Source organism: Lagopus leucura, unplaced genomic scaffold, assembly GCF_019238085.1.
Source record: "Lagopus leucura isolate 7727_CA_CO unplaced genomic scaffold, USGS_WTPT01 Super-Scaffold_100018, whole genome shotgun sequence".
Lineage (NCBI taxonomy): Eukaryota > Metazoa > Chordata > Aves > Galliformes > Phasianidae > Lagopus > Lagopus leucura.
The window spans coordinates 4,553,873-4,576,313 of NW_024962272.1; the positions used below are offsets into that span (position 1 = coordinate 4,553,873).

Genomic DNA, 22,441 nt, shown 5'->3' on the forward strand with positions numbered 1-22,441 from the left:
GTTTGAAGATAGATGCCTAAGGAGTACTTTTAAAGTTGTTAATTCTTGAGAAATTTTTTCTGATTTAAACAACCAAAAAACTGTCTCCAACCAAAACTTATTGCAGAGTTCTTTGTAGGAAACTAGAACAATTTAAGTTTAAAATTTGAACATTTTTGATTATTTTTATTTCAAGTTATTAAATCTGAGACACTGTATTTCTTGAAAAATTGGATTTAATTTACTAGGCACATCTTAAAGGCTCCTCTATAGACTTTCAAAAACTCTAGCTAACATAAAAAAACAAAGGAAATTGATTAAGTATTTTATAGCTAGATAACTTGATGAAAAATTAGCAAAAAAGAGAAAGATAGATATTGGGGATTATTTTAATACTGTAGGTCATGCCTGATTACTTAACTATGCTGCAATACAGACTACCACTTGAGTAAAACTAAGTTTTGTTAAGACTTTTTGGAACAGTCTTTTGGAGCTATTTCTGTCATTGCCTTCCTTTGGCTCCCTTAGGGTCATGCTTGGTGAATGTTCTGATGCTTTTGTAAAGCTTGGAGAAGAGGAAGCTCAGGGGAGACCAGATTGCTTTATAGAGCGACCTGAAAGAAGGTTGTAGCAAGGTGGGAGTCAGCCTTTCTTCCCAGATAAGTAGCAATAGGAGGAAAGGTAATGGCTTCAAGTGGCTCCAGGGGATGCTCGGGTTGGATATTAGGAAAAATTTCTTCTCAGAAACAGTGGTGGAGTATCAAAACAGACTGATCAGAGAAGCTGTGGAGTGACCACCCATGGAGATTTTAAAGAAAAGGCTAGATGTGGCACTGAGTGGTATCTCTTAGCAGGCATGGATTGATGGAGGGACTAGATGATCTTAGAAATTTTTTCCAACCTTTGTGATTCTATGATTTACCTAACGTCTTTTCAAGGAGTAGCTGGACGTATGCTGCTGCTCGGTGGCTGTGTGGGAATGTCTGGCTTTTGACACACACTCCAGTGTAAACAGATGAGACCTGGACAGCACGCTAAGGGGCTGAATTAGTCTATGTGCAGTAGGATCGCACAGGAAATCCCTGTAACTAACTGCAAATAAGGCAGACAGTACTCCTGAGAATATCACTCTTGGAATAATGTCCAGAGACTGCATGACAGGATCCTACTCTGCTGTACGATAGATCTGGAGTTCTGTTCAGGTGATTTTGGAAGGACCTCAAACTCTTGCCTACATGTTTATTCTTAGATGCACATTTTCAGAATCGAGTCATAGAGGCTATTACTGAAGTGCATATAGTAGGGATTATATTTACTTCATTCAACATTGTTGTTTACTCTTGGAAAGTACTGAAGAAATCAGTGGGACTTGGCTCCTGGAGCTGATTATATAATGATGCTAAGATAGAAGATTGGTAATTAATGAGAATACTTTTGCAATCACGGTAATAGGGTATTGTCCAGATAAATGCAAATGCTTCTGGAATATTAAGTGTAATTCTGACAGTGAGTGGAATAATTTGTAAGTAGTAGCTTTCCTATTACTTATTCAGTGCTTGCAGTTTTCTTTAAATAAGAATAACTAGCATTTGGATTTTTTTTCCAACGGTAATGAAAAATGTTTGGCTTCTATTTAATCTCTTGAAAAATGCAGTTGTATTTTCAGATCGATGCTTATGTCAATATTTGGTGAAACACATTCTTCTGCCAGAACCTCTTCTGTTCTGAAGGGACATTTTATCATACTAAGAGCCTTCTGACTTGGAGAAAGGACTACAATCCAGAATCTACTCTAGATTTCTGAATTACAACTTTACCACCATATTGTTTGGTTTCTAGCCTTTCATCCTGAATATTTTCAGAGGCAGAGAATGTTTGTGAGGAAGAGGAAATACTTCTAATGTGCTTGGAAAATTTCTAATTCTAGGGTGTTTTTTTTGAGTGTAATTAGGCTTCTTTAAATCAGATATGATAGTGGAAACGGTATTTTCTCTAACTAGACTATCTTTTTATCTCTTCCTGAGAGTACCTTCCCTTCAGAATAATCACACAAAGTTGCAGAGTCATTGTTGCTGGCAGGCACCTTTGGAGATTGTCTAATGCACTCAGTGTTCAGATCAGGGTCAAGTGAATCAGGCTGCTCAGGACGGTGTCCAGGTGGATTTTGAATATCTACAAGAATAGAAACTCCACAGTGTCTTTGGGCAGCGTGTTCTAGTGTTTGACCATTGTCACAGTAAAAATGTTTTATTCTTGTTTTATATGAAATTTCTTGTATTTTAGTTGATGTTCATTGATTCTTGTCCTGTGTCTGAGCACCACAAAGAAGTGTCTGGCTCCCTCTTCACTTGCTCTTGTCAGGTACTTTCTGACGTTGCTTGAATTCCCCTGTGCCTTTTCTTCTTTAGGCTAAATAGCCCCAGCTCTCTCAGCTTCTCCTCATATAACAGATTTATTTAATCAGCTTTGGCCCTTTGTTAGACTTACTTCAATAAATCTATGTCTCTCTTGTACTGAGGGGCCCAGAACTGGATCCAGCACTGCAGATGTGTCTTAGCAGTACTGAGCAGAATGTGAAACATCACCATCCTTGACCTGGTGCTAATATAGACCAGGATATCACTGACTTTCTGTCCTCAACATACATTGCTGTTTCATTGTCGGTTTCATGGCATTTTAGTTCCTTTTTTCTACAAGTTACTTGAACTGCTACATGACTTTATTCTTTCTCAGATGCAAGACTTTGCACTTCCTGATTTTGAACTTCCTGAAGTTCCTGTTGGCCCATTCCTCAACTATTTTCAGGTCTTTCTGAAGGGTAGTGCAACCTCTCTGGTGAGTTTTCTACCTGAAAACTTACTGAGAGAGCTCTCTGACAATTATCCCAGTCATCAATGAAGATGTTAAACATCTGCTAGGATTCTGACCCCATTGGCTTTATGCTGCTGCTTACAGCCCTCCACAGTTGTCCCACAGTTCAGCCAATTTTAAATCTACCTCACTCTCCACTTAAATAGTTTGCCTGTGAGGATGTTATGGGAGGCAGTGTCTATAAAGACTTATGAAAGTCAAGATAAACAACTTTAATTGCTCTCTCCTTTCTGCCTTCAAGACAGATGGCTCATTGTCAAAGGCTGTCATATTACCAAAGTGAGTATTCCACTTTCTAATATTTCTGATCACCTTTTTGCCCTTCATGTATTCAAAACTGGCTTACAGGATTATTTGTTCCATCAGTTTTTCAAGAATTAGTGTGAAACCAGCTGACCTTAAGTTACTCACATATCTTTTTTGTCCTTTGCTTTCTTGCAAACTTCAGGATTGCATAAGAAATCCCTACAACTATCTGCAAATAAAGCAGACAGTACTCCTGATAATATCACTCTTGGAGTAATGTCCAGAGACTGCACGACAGGATCCTACTCTGCTGGATGTACACTATGGTTTTCTGAAGAATTCAGAGTGGCTTGACAGTGACGTTGGCCTGCTAGCTCAGAACTTCTGAGAGCATCCCATCATTGTTCAGATGTTTCTTAACCTTGTCTTCCCCTTCTGAGGTTAAGTCTTATCGGTCCAGAGTTTACCACTGGTCTTAGGAAACTGGGATTCATGAAGGCAAGACTTAGCATTAAAGACAGTGGTAAAGATGGTATTGCGGAAGCCTTTTCTGTGCCCTCATCATCAGATCCCTTTCCCACTTAAGCAGCAGGGCCATGTTTTGCCTACTCTTCCTTTTACTGTTGATGTACTTGAAGGCACGTTTACTACTGTCCTTGTAGATTAAATTCTGGGTAGATTTTGGCTTTCCTAAGTTCATCCCTCTATGCTTTGACAGTGTCTCTATCTTCCTTCCAGGTCACCTGTCTCTCCTTCCATGTCCTGTGTGCGCTCTCTTTGTGTGTCTGAATGTAGTCAGGAGGTCCTTGTTCATCCTTACAGGTCTTCAGTTGCCTTTGATTTTAAAAGGATTATTTTCAAGGATCATCTCCAACCTGAAGAATGGTTGACCTAAATGATCATATAGTTGAGCAAAGTCAGCAAAAAGCACACATTTTGTGAGTGCTCTTTCACCTCTTTCTATTTAAGTGGGCCGTGAAACAAGCTGTCATTTGATTTACCTTTTGAGGTAATCTAGGAAACATTCACACAGGAATGACATCTTGTAATGTAAATGCGGTGATGGATGGAGGTTCTAGCAGAGAAGTAATCTCATCTTCTGGAATTGGAGCTGCCATTTTATTCAGCAGCTACAATTGATTGTGTTTGACTTGTGTACTCTAGTGGACTCTATTTTCCTTTTCAAAGTAGAGTTATGTATGCTCACTGTGTTTGACACACTTGAAGAAAGGAAATCTAAGGGAGTTACAGCTACTGCCATGAATGCCATCGCATGGAAACTTGTGTAGAATAGAGAATTCCACTCTCTTTAGGAGTGGGCCGTGCCAAGTATGGGAGGAAGCGGAAGTTTTAGAAAGGGAAATTCTAATTACCTCTGAGGTGTCAAAAAAACAACTTCACCAAGGATTCTGATGTACTTAAACAGATTGCCTGCAGGGGTTGTCGAATCTCCATCCTTGAGGACACTCACAACTTTCCTGGACATTGCTCTGAACAGCATAACCTTACTTCAAGCATGGCCCTGCTTTGAGTGGGGAGAAGGACTGGATGACCTCCGGAGACCCTGTCAGCTTAAATTATTCCATGATTTTATGACTCTGTGCATTCTTACTAGGTTCCTGTCAGTGGGACTTAAGAGATTAGATCAATATGTTCAGACCTTTTTGGACTCCTAACCAGTGTCTGGATTTCCAACACTATAGTTCACAATATTTTTCTTAGTTTCTAGTAATGGAAGAGAGTGAAAACGGGATGTAGGAAGTATACTAAATTCTTTGCAGCTGAAGTGTGGAGAAACTGGCTAGTCTGAGGACTTCCCTTTGATCTTTGTTCTGGTGTAAAAGGCTGAAATTGGCATACAGAGTATGAATGCAGTTAACAAATAAAGCACAAAGAAGCAGTGAAGACTAAATAAACTGCAATATTCTACCTAAATTGTGGTAAGTTAACCAAAATGAAAAAGAAAAAAAAAAAAAAAACAAAATAAAAGAACTCTCACATTTGACTTTTCCATGGGAAAGGATTTTTTTTCTGGGAAGGCTGAGTTTGACCTTGTCTGTGCTGTGGTGGTTCATGTAAAAAGAGTATTTATTTCGTTATGATACTGATCATGTTGTTACATTATCTTATTTGTAACATGTGAGTCTTTCAGATGTTATCAGTGTGTGAGAGTAAATGGATTTAATATATTCACATCCTGTAAACTATTTTTACTGGATTTTAGCAAATCCAAGCTCGTTCTACATACAGAATTCTATAGAGTAAGAATTAAAACCCCACTTTTTAAATATATGGAAGTGGTTTGGAAATTTTTTTTGAACAGTACTACAAATTCTCACATAAGGAAAGGCGTGTAAATGCTACAGGGAACCTAACATTGAAATACACATATGAATAATATATTAGTTGATATACAGTACATATAATTAAAATTGAAAGAGTAAAGCAAATTTATAAAATATTTAAACTGAGTAGTGAAGAACACTGCAGAGAATTAAATACATGTCTTTTTTTTTTTTTCTTTTTTTTTTTTGCCTGCCAGTTATATACTATCAGTATGTTGCAGTTCTCTGAGGAAGGATGTTTTCCATACTTAAGAAATTGATGGGGTCTTTACATGTGCAGTGAAGCATAACTAAAGCAATAGTTTATAGATATTGTAGAAAACAGTAGGATTTTTTTCTCACTACAAGGAGGATTATCTTTTGTAATCACATAGAAGTAGAAATTACTAAAATGGGCGCTAAGAGTTTATAAAATAATAATTAAGAGTGGTGAGACATCTTTGAACTTAATCTGTCATTACGGAATTATGAAATTCTGAAATTAATTATGAACAATTATTTAAGTCTAATTTCCTCTTTTTTTTAAATCTCCTGAGATATATCACATCATGTCTGTGTTCTTCTAAAATTATGCATTTTGTTGAGAAATCAAAACCGTGTACGCCCAACAGGATGCTAGTCTTGCCTAGAATTGTGGATGCGTCTGTAATAACAGTCTTTGAAAGCTGCGTTTTAAAATCAAATATAAACCTAAAGAATGATTTGTTAGTCTTTAAATTGTGTTGATTAAAAACTCCTCTATAGTACAGTTAAACTTAATGGAAATCGAGTATCTTAGTTTGAAGAACAATGAACAAGTTTCAAAGCTTTCTTTAAGAAAATTCAGAGCTAGAAACTGATGACCTCTGCTGCTTCATATTCCATCCATAAGGAAGAGTTTTTGAGACTGAGGAAATCACTATCGAGCATGAAAGATACTAACAACTGAAGTAGACAGATTTGCAATGAGAATAGGTGTGGGATTTGACAGAGCGCCAAATAATGAATTTCTAGCCTGTCTGCCAGTAGTTTGTTGTCTTTCTGGATGTCCTTGTAGGTTATAGCGGTAGATTTCATTGCTTTCATTGTTGGACAGTGGTTAATTAGCAGTCATTAAGATATTTTTAAAGCAGCAGAAGATTAAGACTAGTTTTAAATACAATCATTTTTTTATTTTTGTTTTCACTATTTGGAGCTTATACTTCTATTTTAAACAGATTTCAAGGTTCCATAAAACTCTGTTAATTATTTATGGTGATATTAGCTCTCTTGACTTAAGAAAAGGAGTGACAAATATAATATGAATTTAAATTTCAATGGCAACAAGAATATTGTGATCTGTACTGCTTATGCTTTTGCTATTATAATGGATTTCTTTTTTCCCCTCTTGTTTGCATCTCCTGTCAAATAAAGGCCAAGAAACACCAGGTCTTTGTAACAGAGACATACGAAAACAACATGATGGAGCTGAAGTTACTCTTGGACAGCTTTGCTATGTCAGGCCAGCGGACAGCAGGTTAGTTGAAGGTATAAAATGACAGATGCATCTGTCAATGTTCCAAAGTCACTACATTGTGGGAATTCTGCAGATGCCTCTTGCATTCCCTCTTCTCAACATGCTTTGATTTGATGACATGATAAGAGCAGTTCTCACAGCAGTCAAATGGCCTTGCTAGCTGAGAAAGGGTGACGGAATGTGGACTTGCTGTTGTCAGCCCAGAGCTTGATTTACAAATGCTGGGGTATATGTGATCGGTCAGAAAAGGGCTCACTTGCTGTGCTCTAAATCCAACTGAGAAAAAAGTCCTTACAGTATACCTGCAAAGGGAACAGATGTTTTGCCTGAACTGAGCCAAATTCAGAGGCAACCTTCAGCAACATAAAGGTCATATATTCAAAAAGGTTGTGTAGGACACATGATATAGCACAGTACTTTTTATTGTTGATTCTGCACTAATATTGTCTTGCGTTCATTTGATTAATATAAAACAAAAAATATTTTTCTGTTCTCATTAAATGAATTTTAAGTTAATGTTTGTCACTCAGCAAACTGCCATGTGCTTAAACATTCAAAATGGTGGCTAGGAAATTGTATTTTAATGTGGAAGGTGTTAATTTCTTTAAGTGAAACTGTACACTTTTTCTATTTTAAATTATCTAAAAATAATTTTATGTATATAATTCCTGCTAGACATGAAAAACTTCCAACTGCCGGAGCAAATAAACTAGGAAAAAAAAACCAAAATAGATAAAAAGTTGCTTAAAGGGCAAATGAATTTATTTTATTTAAATTGTGATGATAGATTTCTGCACTGTTGAGCAGCAGTGGGTGTAAAAGGTGGTGTAGCACATCTGAGGACGGATGTGTATATATACATATATATAAGGATCTTTTTTAGAACTTGGTACTGTTAGAATGGAATAGAGAAACCTAAGACTTTTCATCCTCAAAGACCTAGCCTTGCATTTGTGATAAATTGCTTTCATCATATCGTCTATAAAACTTTCATTTGGAGACTGGATACAGATTTATTCTGTAATTACAAATGTAATTCCTGTGGGTAATACCTATAGGTTCTGTAGGTTTACTATAGATATGTCAGACTGAAAAGCTCTTCAAAACTTTGTTTTCCTCATTCTTGCAAAGTTCCACATGCCTAGAAGGGATTCTGCAGTTCTGGAGGGAGCTGGATGCTGCAGCCAGTGCATAGTTCCAAAGCAGTAATTGTCTTCTGGGTAGGTTTTCTGCTCACCCATGTGATAAACCTTCCAAACAACTGTTTTGATCTATCTTAACTGTGATTTGGTAATTTCAATATTAATTTGCTTTGTTGTTTCGAGTAAACTTTGAAAGAGCTTATTTAAAGAGAACTGTTGACTAGACTATTTGTTCTACAGTTTTGCTGCGCTTCAGGGTGTGAAATTTTTAGCAAGCATTTTTAACACTATTACCGTAATGTGTTGTACTTACGAATGTATTATGTAACAATTCATTTCATTAAAAAAAAAGTCTTATTTTAAATGAGAATGCCTTGTCAGTAAAAGTGAAAATCTTCAATAAATTGCTATAGTCCAGTTGGCAGGAGTGGGAAATTAGTGCTACATGAGCAGTTTTTTGGGAATTCCTTCTTTCTGTTGCATTTTTTAAGCTTCCATCTCAAGTGGTTGAAAGTTTTACTTAAAAATCTGTCAATATTAAGAGTTCAGCCTCACCATTTAGCGCTGATAGTTGTGATGCTTTTTGAGCTACACAGGAAAAGGAGACTTTATATTTGTTAGATTAAGAAAAAAGTATTTTAAAAAGTTATCTTTTCCGTTTTTATTCCCAAAAGAAGAAGTATTAGCCTACATCTTCCTCTTCTCAAAAACCTTCATAAGCATTCTTCAGTGTTGTTACTCTTGCTGGCCAGTTTACATGATAACAGTTTGTCCCTGTTCAGTTTGTTATGTACTGTAATTATTCAACCATAGGACTTGTGCTCGGTGAAGTTTCTCTTAATTTCAGGGAAAAAAAAAAAAAAAGTAGTTGAATTAATCTGGGGAAAACAAGAAAGTAAATTGACTGTGAACAGGTAGGAGTGTTAGCTTCTAGTCTCAGTAGAAAGTCTGAAGGAGTGGCTGTAAGAGTATTCTCACCTATTTGCCTCCTGTCAGAATTCTATAGAACCTGGTATCTTCTCAAAATTCTTCCCTGAAACTCTTAGATTTCACTGGGCAAATGCTTCAAGTAATGCTTTTTAATTCCTCATTGCTGAAGAAGGGCCAGTAAGATAATACCATTTGGATTATGTTGCATGTCTCTTGTAAAGTTGTATAGAAACAGACAAATTTTGGCCAGTATTGGAAGTGTAGGCTTGCTTTCAGCTAATGGAGGAAGGTGGAATCTGGTATTTCTGTTGGCAGGCTGAGCTGCCAAAAAACGGGGTTTCAGTAAAGGCAAGGAATGTCAGGATAGAAAGTTTACTGGCAAAAGTCTGTTCTTGGCAGCTATTATGTAAATTAAGACAGGTCAGAGACATGTTTCAGGGACGGCATTGCAGTTTGGCGCTTCAGAAATGAAGATAAATTATTTGGAGAGCTTGTTGAAAAATGTGTATTGGAAGACAACCCCTGGACTGAATTAATGAGTATTAAATTGATGATAATTGTGTATTACAGCGTCTTTGGAGTGAGAAATATAGAAGAATAATACTTCTCTTTTTTTTCTTTTTTCTTTTTTTCTCTGTGCAGTAGTATTGGTGCAAAATGTTCCTACTGTGGGTAATAGAAAGAAGTCTTGAGACAGCAGGACTGGAGTCCTGGGCATTCCTTGCTTTAGCTATGGTGACAAAACATTTTATGTTTTTTTTCATGTAGATTTTAAATTAACATTTTGTTAACTCAGTTTTGGTTTAGGGACTTCCACTGAAAAGATCTGGCTTTTCCCTGACTCTGTAGACCTTTAGAAGCTGCAGTAAGTACCTGTCTGCTGAAGGTACTTGACACTACAGAGGAGCATTCTGTGCTTGCGATATGCATTCTTTCTATATTCACTTTTATGCTTTAGAGCAGACCTTGCTCCCATGACTGAAATAAAATTTACAAATCTAGATTTGTTTTTCGAGGTGTGACTTTGACAGTAATGGCTGGCTAGAAGGAAATGTTAGTGTTCCATCTGAATGGTACTCAGACATATTCTATGCTTCTTTGTGTGAAAGGGCTGGGTAATAAGCCCATAATTAAAATTTCAGGAAGGTCATTGGCTTTCTTACTTGCATATATGTGTAGATAGCAATGGTGTGTTATATGTAATCTGCAGGATACATCATTTTTGTATAGCATGTGGAGTAATATATCATTTGGAAACACTAGCCATAGTATTCTTAAAATTAAAAAAAAAGATATCCAACAACTTTTAAATCTGTAAGGACACCTTCTCTGACTGACAGAATTTTATGGAGGACTGTGACTGACACAAGAAAAAAACTTGGAGTTCATTGCCCAATTTGACTTTATGAGCCACCTTGGATAAATTAAGGTAGTGGAAAAGTAAGTTTCAAGGATATCATTACAGGTTTGGACTTCAGATACATTATTTGAAGAGCTAACTGAAAAATAGAGTGAGAGGCAACCCCTAGATTGACTTAATAGGTATTATTTTAAACTGATGATAATTGTGCGTTACAGATTCATTGGAGATAGAAGTATGGAAGAACAGTACTTTTTTTCTTTTTTTTTTTTTCTGTGCATTAGGATCACTGCAAAATGTTCCTACAGTGGGTAACCTGTGCATCCTTAACTTTAAAGCTTGAAGAAAATATATTACTATCTGTTACAAAATAGGTTTGTAAGTGTTGCATATTAATATTAACAAATCTAAGAAGAGGAATTTGTCAATAATCTGCTGTTTTGCTGTAGTGCCAGTAAAAAATGGGGAAGTTTGTTCGCAGAATTTTAATATCAGCTGACATCCTGTTATGTCATCTCTTTATCAGAGCTGTGTTGTTTTGCTTTCTTAGCACACTGTACTACAGGTTTTGGGATGTTCAAACTTGTTCGTAAGTCCTAATTGAGGCCACCAGATCAGAATTCTCTGTCTAAAGGTTGAATAAGTAAGTGTAGTTGTGCGATGTATCAACATGAAGATTTATAATTGAAACATTATGAAGGACTCTGCAGACAGATAATGTATATATATATATTATTTTTTCCTTTGGAATGAAAATCATTTAAAAGGTTTTTAAGATTTGTCCAAGCTTAACACTTGTGTGATCTTTGGCTCAGTAAAGCTTTGAGTAAATGATGTACTACATTATAATTTACATGCTTAGTCACAACAGTGGAGTAATGTCAAGAAAAGTGTAATGTTCTTAACTTTCAGGCAACATGTTTTTCAGGCTGTGTTATTGTGCGGTTTTAATGCTGGCTGGTATGACTGAATAACAGAGATTTGACCACTGTAGAACTTGTATGTGAGACTGCATAACAAATACATTCAGTAAAAATATAACGCAGAATTTACAGTTCTGTATTTTGCATTAAAGCTTTTATACAAATGTCTTTCAGCTGTATTTATTGTGAAAGTGTGACCATCCAGTTTTATCTCCTGTGGACAACAAGGCTGCTGTTCAGTGTTTTGTATTGTAATTGAAGCCCTAACTAATTTTAATACCTCTCATCTGTGTGAGTAGTTTTTTCTCTGTGGCTTTATGGGCTTAATTTTCATTCTGTATTTTTCTTTAGGCTCTCATAAGGACAAAGATAAACCTTCAAGCCTCTCTGTCCTTGAGACTTTGAGGTGTACCTTGACAGCTTACCAGAACAAGCTGGAAGACACATCTAATGAGGTAACACTTGCACTGTTTGGCTCTATACCTATTGCCTTCGGCCTGCAGCAGTACATGTGCTTTGCTTGTAACAAAGGTCAGAAGAGAGGGAATGCTGACAGCTTCACATATACTAAAAGAAATAGTCTCTGTCACTACTGTTTCTCTAAGCTTGCCTTACAGTGAAGTTTCACTTACATTTGGGAGGAAGGGGAAGAAGACTGTCTTTTTTTTTCCTTTTTTTGTGTGTGTTTTTTTTTTTAATGTGTTGAGCTTATTATTTTTAATAAACAGGTATGGAAATAGTTCTTCTGAATCTCTAATTTCGGCTAAAAGAGAGTGTAAGAGTTTGATGGGCTGTGTATTACATAATAATAGTGAATGCCACTTGAGCCTCAACAGTCTTTGATATCAGATGTGCAAATATGCACCCTGTTGTATATTTTGGAAGTGGCATACTTTGCTGAGATTAGTGACTTTATTATGAAGTCTCTCATTTTTTGTGATTTCCAGCAGTCTTTTCAAGTAAACTGATACCTTGGCAGTAATTTCATTAGGATATCTAAGATGACAATTGATACATTTCAGTTTTGTGAGTCTTATCTTTGATAAAAAAAAAAAAAGAATGCTTTTGATAGAAGTCTGCTGACCTTTTATTTCACTGTCTGAAAAGTCACAATCTTGCATTTATTTTCTCATTTGTATTGCTAATGTAATTAAATTAATCCTCTTGGGTTTAAATGTTTTATGAATTTGTGGCTTTAAAGGTTGCAGAGAGAAGTTAAATACACTCTTCTAAAGCTTTTTTGTACAGAATTGTAAATAACTTATCTTTGGATTAAGTTAGCAAGTACGGATGACAAAAGTGCAGTAAGATTGTAAAAATGTCAGTAGTGATTTTTCATTCCTGAGTTTCGTCTTTTGTCTTTACAGAAACACAGCGTTGCTGTGCCTTCATAATGTTAAAAACAAAACTGTATCATCTTCGCCCCTCTTATTGGAAAAAGCCTAGCATCCTGGAATACCATTGAGTTTGTTCAATGGGTGCAAAAATAAGTAACCATGGAAACAATTACACTTTAGTAAACAGCAAGCACAGTTAGGTCTCTCCCAGTGAGATAAGAGAACTGACGTGTATAGTCATTATGAAAGTCTTCTGAGACCCAAGTCTGGGAGCTGCAGAGTAACTAGGAACATATTACCCACAGCGAATTGTTATTTGGGAGGAGGAATGTCACGTGATATGCAGCACAGTTGAAAAGTCGACTCAGCAGGCTTTGGCTTAGTGATGTGCTTTGTTGTGAAACTGTGCCAGAGACAGCAGTGGGGAGACCAAGGGGGTGGCTGCTAAGAAAGCAAAGTGAGTATTCTGACAGAAAGAAGAATGAACTGTCAAGGAAAATAAATCGCAAGCAGAGCAGGACCAACTGATGACCTGCCACAAGACTTCCCAGTAGGACTGCGTGTGACTGACCCTGAAGTTGTCATACGGAGCCAGAGATCACTGAGCACCTTCATTGTGCACAGAAAGGGCAGCGCTCTGCCCTTTTTCATTGTCCCTGCCCGCACGGATAACAGTGCTTTTGGCTTCTTGCATGTCGGATATGTTTAGTAATAAAACTGTTCCCTATAATACAGTAAAACTAAGAGGGACGATAGAGGGCATTGTGCAATAAAATAGGGTGTTTTATTACACACCACTTAGGGTTTAGTTTAGAAGAATTGTGGAGCAGTTATTTTTATAGTGAGGCTTCCAACATGATCACGTATATCGATGAAATTATTAATATACATTTACATATATGTGTACGTGTGTAATCTGCTGATAGACTTGGCATTTGTCACCTTCAGCTTAGTGTGCTAAATGTTAGATTAAATGGTCTACTTTGGTTGTGTGACTGAAAGGTGTACACGTTTTGGTTTTGACAGAACATAAGCTTTTAACTTTTTGTATAGTATACAGGTTACAATAGGTTTGGAAAGAGAGAAAGGGCTACTAAACCAATAAAATTACTGCATTCTGTAATGTACTGCAGTTATTTCCTTACTTTTTTTTGCCAGGTCTACTTATCTGAGAGGGAACAAAAATATAGGCTCCAGAATAATTAGTGAATTTTGCGAATGGGATATTTGACTTTCGAGTTGCTTTTGAGTGCTCAGCTGTGAGGAATAACCTTTACTATAGTAGCTATATATTTGGTGCTTAATTTCAGACATACTTATTATTAACCACTCTGTAACACAGATTGTAGTGATGTCTCTGAAAGTGAAAAATGAAGCTGGTATACATGCTGGTCACGACCTACCTCTAAGATAGGTTACGTCTTATCGTACCTCTCTTGAGAACATTGCTACTTCTTCAGGTTGTGTGAGTGCTATGCTGCCCTTAGTAAAAGTGGAGGCTACTCTCTACATGGACACTTTCTACAGAAGGCCACTGACTTTGAAAACTTGTTTTCTGAAACTACTCCCTAAATCATAATCTAAATGTATTACATTTCAGACACACTTCAGAGTCTTTGTTTTTTGTCAGATGTTTTGAGATGGGAAAGTTAATACTGGGCTCAGTTTGGGATTTTAACCACTACTATTTATCTTTAATAACTGTAAAATAGCTTTTGGTTCTTTTTTAATGACACATTATTTAGGTTGTAGAAAGCGTAAATATTGTCAAAGGAATTGAAAAGAAGTTTATTATAAATAATTCTTCCTTTGTATTAAAGTTATTATGTTGCTTTTCTCTAAAAGTCTTCTTGACCTTCATGTTTTTCACAGCTTAAGAAAATGAACACTTTGTGTGAAAACACAGCAAAAGAGCTTGAGATATCCAAAGACAAGATGTATGTTTTAAGTCAAGACCTTAAGGTATGGTTTAATGAACTTAACATTGAATTTAAAAGTTCTGCAATTAGTATCCTTCTAGATTTAAGTTATCTTTTTGTTTTATCAGAATAAATCTCTATATCTTTGTGTTCTGTTAAGCAGACTAATTACCTAGCAAGCTAGTTTGAAGTCATGCTGCCTTATCCTAGTCACAACCTGAGTCTCTGCAACTGAGCATTCCAGTCATTTCACTTCTGAAATGATTTGAAATATTTTTTTTTTAATTTGTAAAGTATTGATTCATATTGAAATGAATGTCAGTATTTTTTTTCTTAACTAGCTGTATCTACCTTCTGAAGAGATCTAAAATGAAAAGAATTATTTAATTACCTCTGCACGCATGGAAGAACATTTTATTTAGGATGTCCTTCTCCAATTTTTGTATCAGACGTTAATATAGGTATTAGGTATCAAGTTAATGCACAGTACAAAGTTTCTTATAGTAAGATGTACCTGGGAACTGCTAAAAACGCTTCAGAACTTAATAACTCTTCTCTTTACTTTCTGAATTAGGATATTTTTTTGTTTGTTTGCTTGTTTGTTTTTTGTTTCTGTTTTTGGCTGACATACCGCTTTTGTGGAACTCCTGTCTGGTTACACCAGTGGCCAAGGGACTGAGGAAGTCCTGGGGTTGTGGTTAAATTTAATCTCCCAGTTGATAGTATATTATATTATTGCCAAAATAAAATGTCTTTACTCCCAATGTTGCTCAGATTCTTTTGCTGGGGACATTCTGTTTTATCAGATCAGTTTAGTTGCAGATATTTCTGCAACGTACACTGAATCTTATATTAGTTTATATTTGGACACGATCTCTTCTGATTGGTTCTTTCTTTACTAGTTAATTTATGTTGAGGACACATAAGACTACTTCTTCTGTTATAAGTTATTTTAAAATCTTAGGTGCTTTATTTTTTCCTGATGTTTTGCAATAGATATGTGTATTCTTCATGGAAAAAAAAGAGCATGCTTAGTATACAGTACAAAAATTTCTTTAAGTCATTGGTAATAAAATTCAATAAATATTTGTTAGAAATTTCCCAATGCTTTCATCTTTAAGTATTCTCATTAAGAAGAAAAGTTGACATTGTCTAATGAATTGTCTTTTATATTTTCTGTATAATCAACTATGGTCTTATAGAAAATAAACAGTGCTTCCATTTCGTTTAAGAAAAGCAGTGTTTTAACAACCTGTGGCAGTTCCAGAAGTCCAGTGCTTATAGGAACGACAAGCATGTGTATTTACTCACTCCATGTCAGCAATCTGTGACCCTAAAAGGCGTAATTTAAAAAATTGTTTGTTTATGAGTTTGGTCTTGGTAACATGAAAGTACTTGTAACCATTTCTGTTAAATAGTTTGTTTTCATGGTCACACCTCCAAAGGGACTCCTCAAATTGTTATTATTTTTTCCATACCATAAAGAGGACATTGTGCACAGTAGCTGTTCATGTTGTCCACCAAGGTGACTGTAATGGATCAGAGATTAACTTATGAAAGTAATGTGTCTTTTCAGTGTCTTTAAGAGCAATCTACTCTGCTGAGGATAATTTATGTTCGTGATTTTTGTATTCTCGTTTGGAAAGAGAAACTGGATTCTGAATTCAGAAGGAAATTTTGTCATACCATGGTGCTTTTGACTTTCAGAGATACGTTTCTGATGTTGTCCAGTTCACAGTTATGTCAACTTTGAAAAGTCTATTAGTAGCAAGATGCAGATAGGGAGATGTGAGCCTAGAGCCTTCAGCTGCAGAGCTCTGGAGTAATGTGGCATTTCATGGAGCAAAGTTCTTACCAGCATTTCTGTTCTGTGCCTCTGTTCTACAGGAAGCACGGGATAAGCTGGCCGATGCCAATAAAGAGTTAAATCTTCTGCATACTGAGTGTGCAGACAGAACAGCTTTAATAGGAACTTTACAAATGGAACTACAGAATGTGCAGCAGCGCTGGGAGGAGGAGAAAGTACGTGCCGCAGAATCTGAAAATGAAATCCAGAAGCTTACCAGGGCTTACCAGAAGGATATGGAGGTATTACCAGAGACAAGACGACTGTCAAAAAGTCTTTATTTAATCTCACTTTATACATTTACATACATCAGATGGTTACTTTTAGACTTAACAGATTTACCCCAAAAATATGATTTTAAGATACGTATTCTGAAATATGTATTTAATATCTACAAGATCTGAGGATACGTTCTTTCTCCTTCCATCTGTGTTGGAACTAATATCTTAACTCTTCTGGTATTTTGAATTTTTAAACAACTGAGTTTATTTAAACAGCTATACCTGATGAACATTAATTTTTCTTTCAGCTTGAAAGTCAGCAGAAATATTCTATACACTGGAACATACGGTAGTGTTGTCTTCACATGTTGTTAATTACTGATTCACATAGCAATTAATAGTTAGGAAATGTGAAATTTTGCCTGCCTGACCTGAAAATTCTTTGCAACCTGTTAGCTTGTTGTGGTGTACTGTAAGTGGGAATTGCTTCAAAACTTTTTATTTCAGGACTTTTTTCTCTGTCTCCTTATAGATGTTGATTTTCTTGCTTTCTTTCACCCTGTAAAGTAGTTCTGTACTAGCAATAGCAGTGATTTTTTTTATCATTCTTGTCCATATTGAGCTCATTACTTCCACAAATTTAAATGTGCATGCCAGTTTGAGTAAAAAGGAAACATTCTTTCCACCTCCCTAGCAGTCTGGTATTTAAATAGTGTCCACATGAAGCAGCTGGAATTGTTATACACATCAGATAATGATTAAAGTGAAGGAAACTAGAAGCCTGGTTATATTGTAAAGTCAGCATGTCTACTGAACTGTGGTTGCATTCAACATGTGTGAATTGATTTGAGGTCTTGGGATCCCTTATTTTCATGCCAAATGTATAATTATCATCCTTGGTTTATCACAGCTCTAGCAAAAATGCAGTGATGATGGCACACTGCAGTTTCCTTGGGAATTAAAAGATCTGCCAGAAATAAAGTCAGAACAAACTAAACTACTTTACTTTTTTTTTTTTTTTTTTTTTCTCCCTTGGCCTAAAACACCATGAAATAATTGTGAGAAAATGCACTGAAATGCAGTGAAAGAGTCAGAAAAAACATAATCTCTCAACTTAGTTGTCCGCAATTCCTTGATTTAAAGCCTCATCCAGAGCCTCTGGAAAACAATGGGAACCTTTCCACTGGTTTATTGACTTTGAATAAGGGCTCTATTTCTTGTGGCTATTGAGGTACAGCTTTCTGTCATTTTCTTAGTGAAGGCTGCTAAGTTGCATATCTGTACTAAAAGGATGAAGTCTGGAATTTCCATTGCCTGCTTTTGTTTCTAAGGAGGATTTGTAACATACCAATTTATTATACCACTGACTAAAATCAGTATAAATGAGAGAGATGTGGGTTGTGAAATTTTACTGATGAAGCTGTAAGCCTGCTTTGTCTAACTATTTGATTGTACACATTTCACACAAAAGAAATTTTTGAATGATTGTAGTCTCAGTTGTTTGAACAGCGTTTTGTGCTGCTCAGCTATGAGACTGCTTTCTGTCTGCTATGCAGGTATTGGAGGTAAGTATGGCTTGAATGTACCTGGAAGTGTTAAATGCAATTTCATCATTTATGTTACTGATAGCACTACTGATAGCAGTGTCAGGTTGCATTGGTTTTGAGCACTGCAAAATTGGGTTTTCTGTATTTATATAGTATTTCTAATCATACAGATGTTGTACAAACTGTGTTCCTATTCTAACTTTAATATGTTTGACTGTGAATATTAACAGCATTGCCTTTGAAAAGGTTTGAGAATGAGCTCTTATGTGTTTTTTTGTTTGTTTGTTTGTTTGTTTTTGTTTTTTTTTGAATCTGTGTTACTACAAGTGTGATGTATCTCTTTGGATTCTAACATGGTTCATAGTTAACAGTTGATTTTTCTTTTTGTCTCAGGAGAAGCTAACCTTCCTTCATGGCTTGTACCAGCATTTGGTAGCTGGCTGTGTGCTTATAAAACAACCAGAAGGCATCCTAGATAGATTCTCTTGGTCGGAGCTTTGTGCAGTCTTGCAGGAGAATGTTGATGCCCTGATCTTAGACCTCAACAGGGCTAATGAGAAGGTAAGTGTCCTTAGGCACCAGCTACCTCTATTAAATTCAGTGACATTTGTCCACATCACAGTATCATTAAAAAGGACTGACATTCATCTTATTTCAAAAAGAATTTGGGCGTTAATAATTCAATACCATTAATTATGGCTTGTCTACAACTCAGTTTGATGCCATTGCTGTGGGCATGTAAAAGTGACTGAAGTCTGTATGAAGTCTCTAAGCTCCGCTTTCTGTGCAGGACATGCTAATAGTACTAGCCAATATTAGCCACAGGGACCTAATTAAAAGAAAATAAATTAATCTTACTGATGAAGCAATTCAAAGAACTTAGTCATTTACACTAATAAAGCAAGTCTTTATTTTAGCATAAAACAGAAACAAAATGCACTTACTTTAGGAACATCATTTTTAAATTATGTGCTTAAGATTCAGATATACTACTGGAAGAAATGCCCTATCTATTTTTTGTTTAATTATAACTTCTTGACCATGAGATTTATATTCAGAAATACAATAGAAAACAGTTATTTTTGTAAAGTATGTCAGTGTGTGCTAATATTTGTTCAAGGAGGGAACTGCACTTTTCTGAGTGACTTCAGTGTTACTAAGCTTTCGTGGCCATTCTTCGTGGAAATCTCGACTTTTTTTAAGAGAAAGAAAAGTTTTAAAAGGACTTAAACTGGCTCTTCTGTCTAACACACACCACTCTTCAGTTTCAGTTCATGTTCTGACACCTTTGATCAGGGCAGGTCTAGACTGACATGGTCTAGTAGAATGGTTCCAGATCCTGGCTGCTTTGGACATGTTGGTATTGAAGCATCAGAAGGGAAAGGCTGTTTCAGAATCTTCTCATCTGCTGGAATTGTGGGCAGACTTGAGACAGAGCTGGTTTTATTCAGAGAATTATTCTGACTCTTCCCATTATTTGGATAATAACCTAACAGTCAATCAAAACTACAACAGAAATGTAGATTAGAATAAATTCTGGACTATGGAAACTGACTGTACAGGCAAAATTTTTATTTTCATTTCAAATTAGAGGTGGAAAGAAAGCAGAAGTGAAGGGAGTGGACACTGTTGGCAGTGACTTCGGGTATATTTTTCTTCTTTCAGCATTTTAATTTAGTAAGCTTGTTGTGATTGATTAAGAGGGCTGTAGGGCGCTCATCACATACTTATCAACTTTTTGAGGATTTGGGGCAGCCTTCCTGTGGTCTACCTGTTTTCTCAGAACAAAATTTTTCTTCTGCTCTGTCATGTGATGGTTTTTAAAAATACATTGCTGGTACTCTTTTGTAACAAAATACATGTATGTGTATTTAGAGATTATTGTGAGCTTCATTCATTCCTCCATTAGTTTGCATGGGAACTGAGAAGTTGAATCACAGAGTGAATCCTTTCATGCTCATTGGAATCACGTCATAATCTAGTGAGCTACTTTTTAGAAAAATCTTCTATACACTTCTTGCAGTCAATTTCATACTCAATGTATGAAGAGCACTGGTTTTCTAAGGAAAGAAAAAATAAAATTAAGAGCTAGTTTTTTTTTCATTATTACTTGCAGTTCTTGCAAGCTACTAGAGGACTAGTATGATTGGATTACTAATTTAGCAATACAAGATTTAGCTTTTTTTCAATATAAGCAAGAGATCTCTGGGTCAGATTTCCAAGAAAGAAGGCAGCAGTTATCTTCAAGAAAGAACAAAGGTGGCCAGAATAAAAGCCATTTTTCTAACATGTGTCTTGCAAGATTCAAGAAAGTGTTCTGTCATGAAAGGGTTTTTACTTCTAATAAATACGTTGAAGAAATTAAAATCTAGATTTTATGCTGCAAGAGTCTGTGCTTAAATTAATATGTACAGTTAAAGTCAAAAGGTTTATACGTGGGGAGATAATGTTTCTTTTTAAACACCTGTCACACAGATATCTCACCTAGAATATATTTGTAAGAACAAGTCTGATACTATGAAGGAGCTTCAGCGGAGCCAGGAAGATGATATTAGCAAAATGGCTGAACAGATGAAAGCACAGGAAAGCTGTTGGCAGAAACAAAAAAAGTGCCTGGAACAGCAGTACTCAGATCTCCTTGGGGAAGTTCATGCAAGGGCACAGGTATGGTGCTGTGAAGTTCTCTCGTTTTTCTTCCTTGTAAATATTTAATGGACTATTTCAGTAGTTTGAGCTTCTAACCAATTTCAGATTATTTGGGAATTTTAGTGTATTTTAAAAATAATTTAAAAAAAATACTGCATCACTACAGCAACTGTGCTAGTTTTCATTTCTCTTGGAATAGGAAACAAATGACTATTTAAATACTGCTTATTTCAGTCTAGCACTTACTAGTGACTTTTTTTTTCTTTACAGCTAAAGGTGGAAGATATAAATTACTTGTATTAGAAATTATGTAGTATAGCAGCGTACTGAAAACATGGCTCTCTGCTGTGGGCTATGCGTTAGGCAAACCTGGAAGATGCTTTTATCTGTCAACAAATTGTAAAGAACTGCTGTGTTTCTACCCAGGAAATGCTTTTTCTTAGAAATATCTGTGCATATTTTTTAGAAAAAAAAGTTACGTAGTGTACAAACTGATGGGGTTGGTACCTTGGCAGTGTAGCATCTGTATGCACAGATTACTCAGCAGAACTTTGTTGCATCTTTGTTCTTTCTAGAGTTCCAGTTTGCATGGAACAAGACATTCTAATTTCCTCTGAATTTCTGCTTTTCAAGTTTGGACCTGCAAATATTGATTAAACTTTTACCTTTTTGAGGTCCACAAGCTTCATGGATATCTGCAGTTAGGACTGCTGTAGTCTTGACTGCCTGCTTCTTGCAAGACTTGATTGTCTTTTCCTTGTTATATTTTGGTCCTGTCAACTGTGTTAATCTGGACAGTTGCTGCAGTGCTGAATCAGTTATGCAGATACACTAATGTAGCTTTATTAACATAGAAAGCATATATGAAGGCAAATAGAAAAATGGCAATTCAGACATGTGTCTTAGATCTGTATTCATGACTTTATCAGTTTTTCTGAGAGCTGTAACTGCACAGCAGTGTGAGTAAAATATCTTGGAGACTGTTGTTTTGGTGTCTTGGAATTGACGTGGAGAATTGGAACTTTTCTGAAAGGTTCCTTTTTAATTGAAATGGGATGTAGCAATATGGAGACAGTAACAACTGCCAGTGCTTCTGCCCTCAGCTAGTACTGTTCAGGATCCCTGACTTCAAGGTAGGATCTATGGTTACTGTTAGATTGTACATCACAGCTGTTATTGTTGATCAGGTGAATGATGTAACCAGAATGCAGTTTCACTGTTTTTCTGTATGGCAGAATTTCCCAGAGTTGCCTTAATACTGATCAGCAATAAACAAACTCCCTACAGATAATGCCATTCTTGTTCCTGGTTTCCATATTTGGTCAGTTGAGCTTAAAATATCCCTTTTCCCTGCCTTGAGTAGAAAAAACAGTCCCCATGATTTGGTAGAGTGCCATTCTGAAAATGTTACTATGCCTATTCCTTAGCCTCACACAGATTATTTATTTAGCCAATGCATAGTCTCATAGGAAATGACTTCTGAATTTTAACTAGCAGTTGTTGTTTATTATATAGGCATTTATTAATCTGTCCCCATTTCTTGTGGCAGCTGCTTAAAATAGGAGGGTTTTGTTCTCATATAGAAAAATATGTTGTAAGAGAAAAATCCTGTAACTGTGTAGTTTGTTCCAAAA

At 36.0% G+C, this 22,441-nt stretch overlaps 1 protein-coding gene across 4 annotated transcripts in view; it reads left to right on the forward strand.

The window, feature by feature from the left end:
• Positions 1-22,441, forward strand: part of CCDC171 (coiled-coil domain containing 171) — a 167,029-nt gene that overhangs the window by 47,536 nt on the left and 97,052 nt on the right. For all 4 annotated transcript variants that reach the window (XM_042877338.1, XM_042877339.1, XM_042877340.1 and 1 more), the window contains 6 exons: positions 6,834-6,936; positions 11,643-11,746; positions 14,501-14,590; positions 16,435-16,635; positions 18,555-18,722; positions 20,637-20,825. In XM_042877338.1, coding sequence (XP_042733272.1) covers positions 6,834-6,936; positions 11,643-11,746; positions 14,501-14,590; positions 16,435-16,635; positions 18,555-18,722; positions 20,637-20,825 — 855 coding nt within the window. The remainder of the gene's footprint in view (positions 1-6,833; positions 6,937-11,642; positions 11,747-14,500; positions 14,591-16,434; positions 16,636-18,554; positions 18,723-20,636; positions 20,826-22,441) is intronic.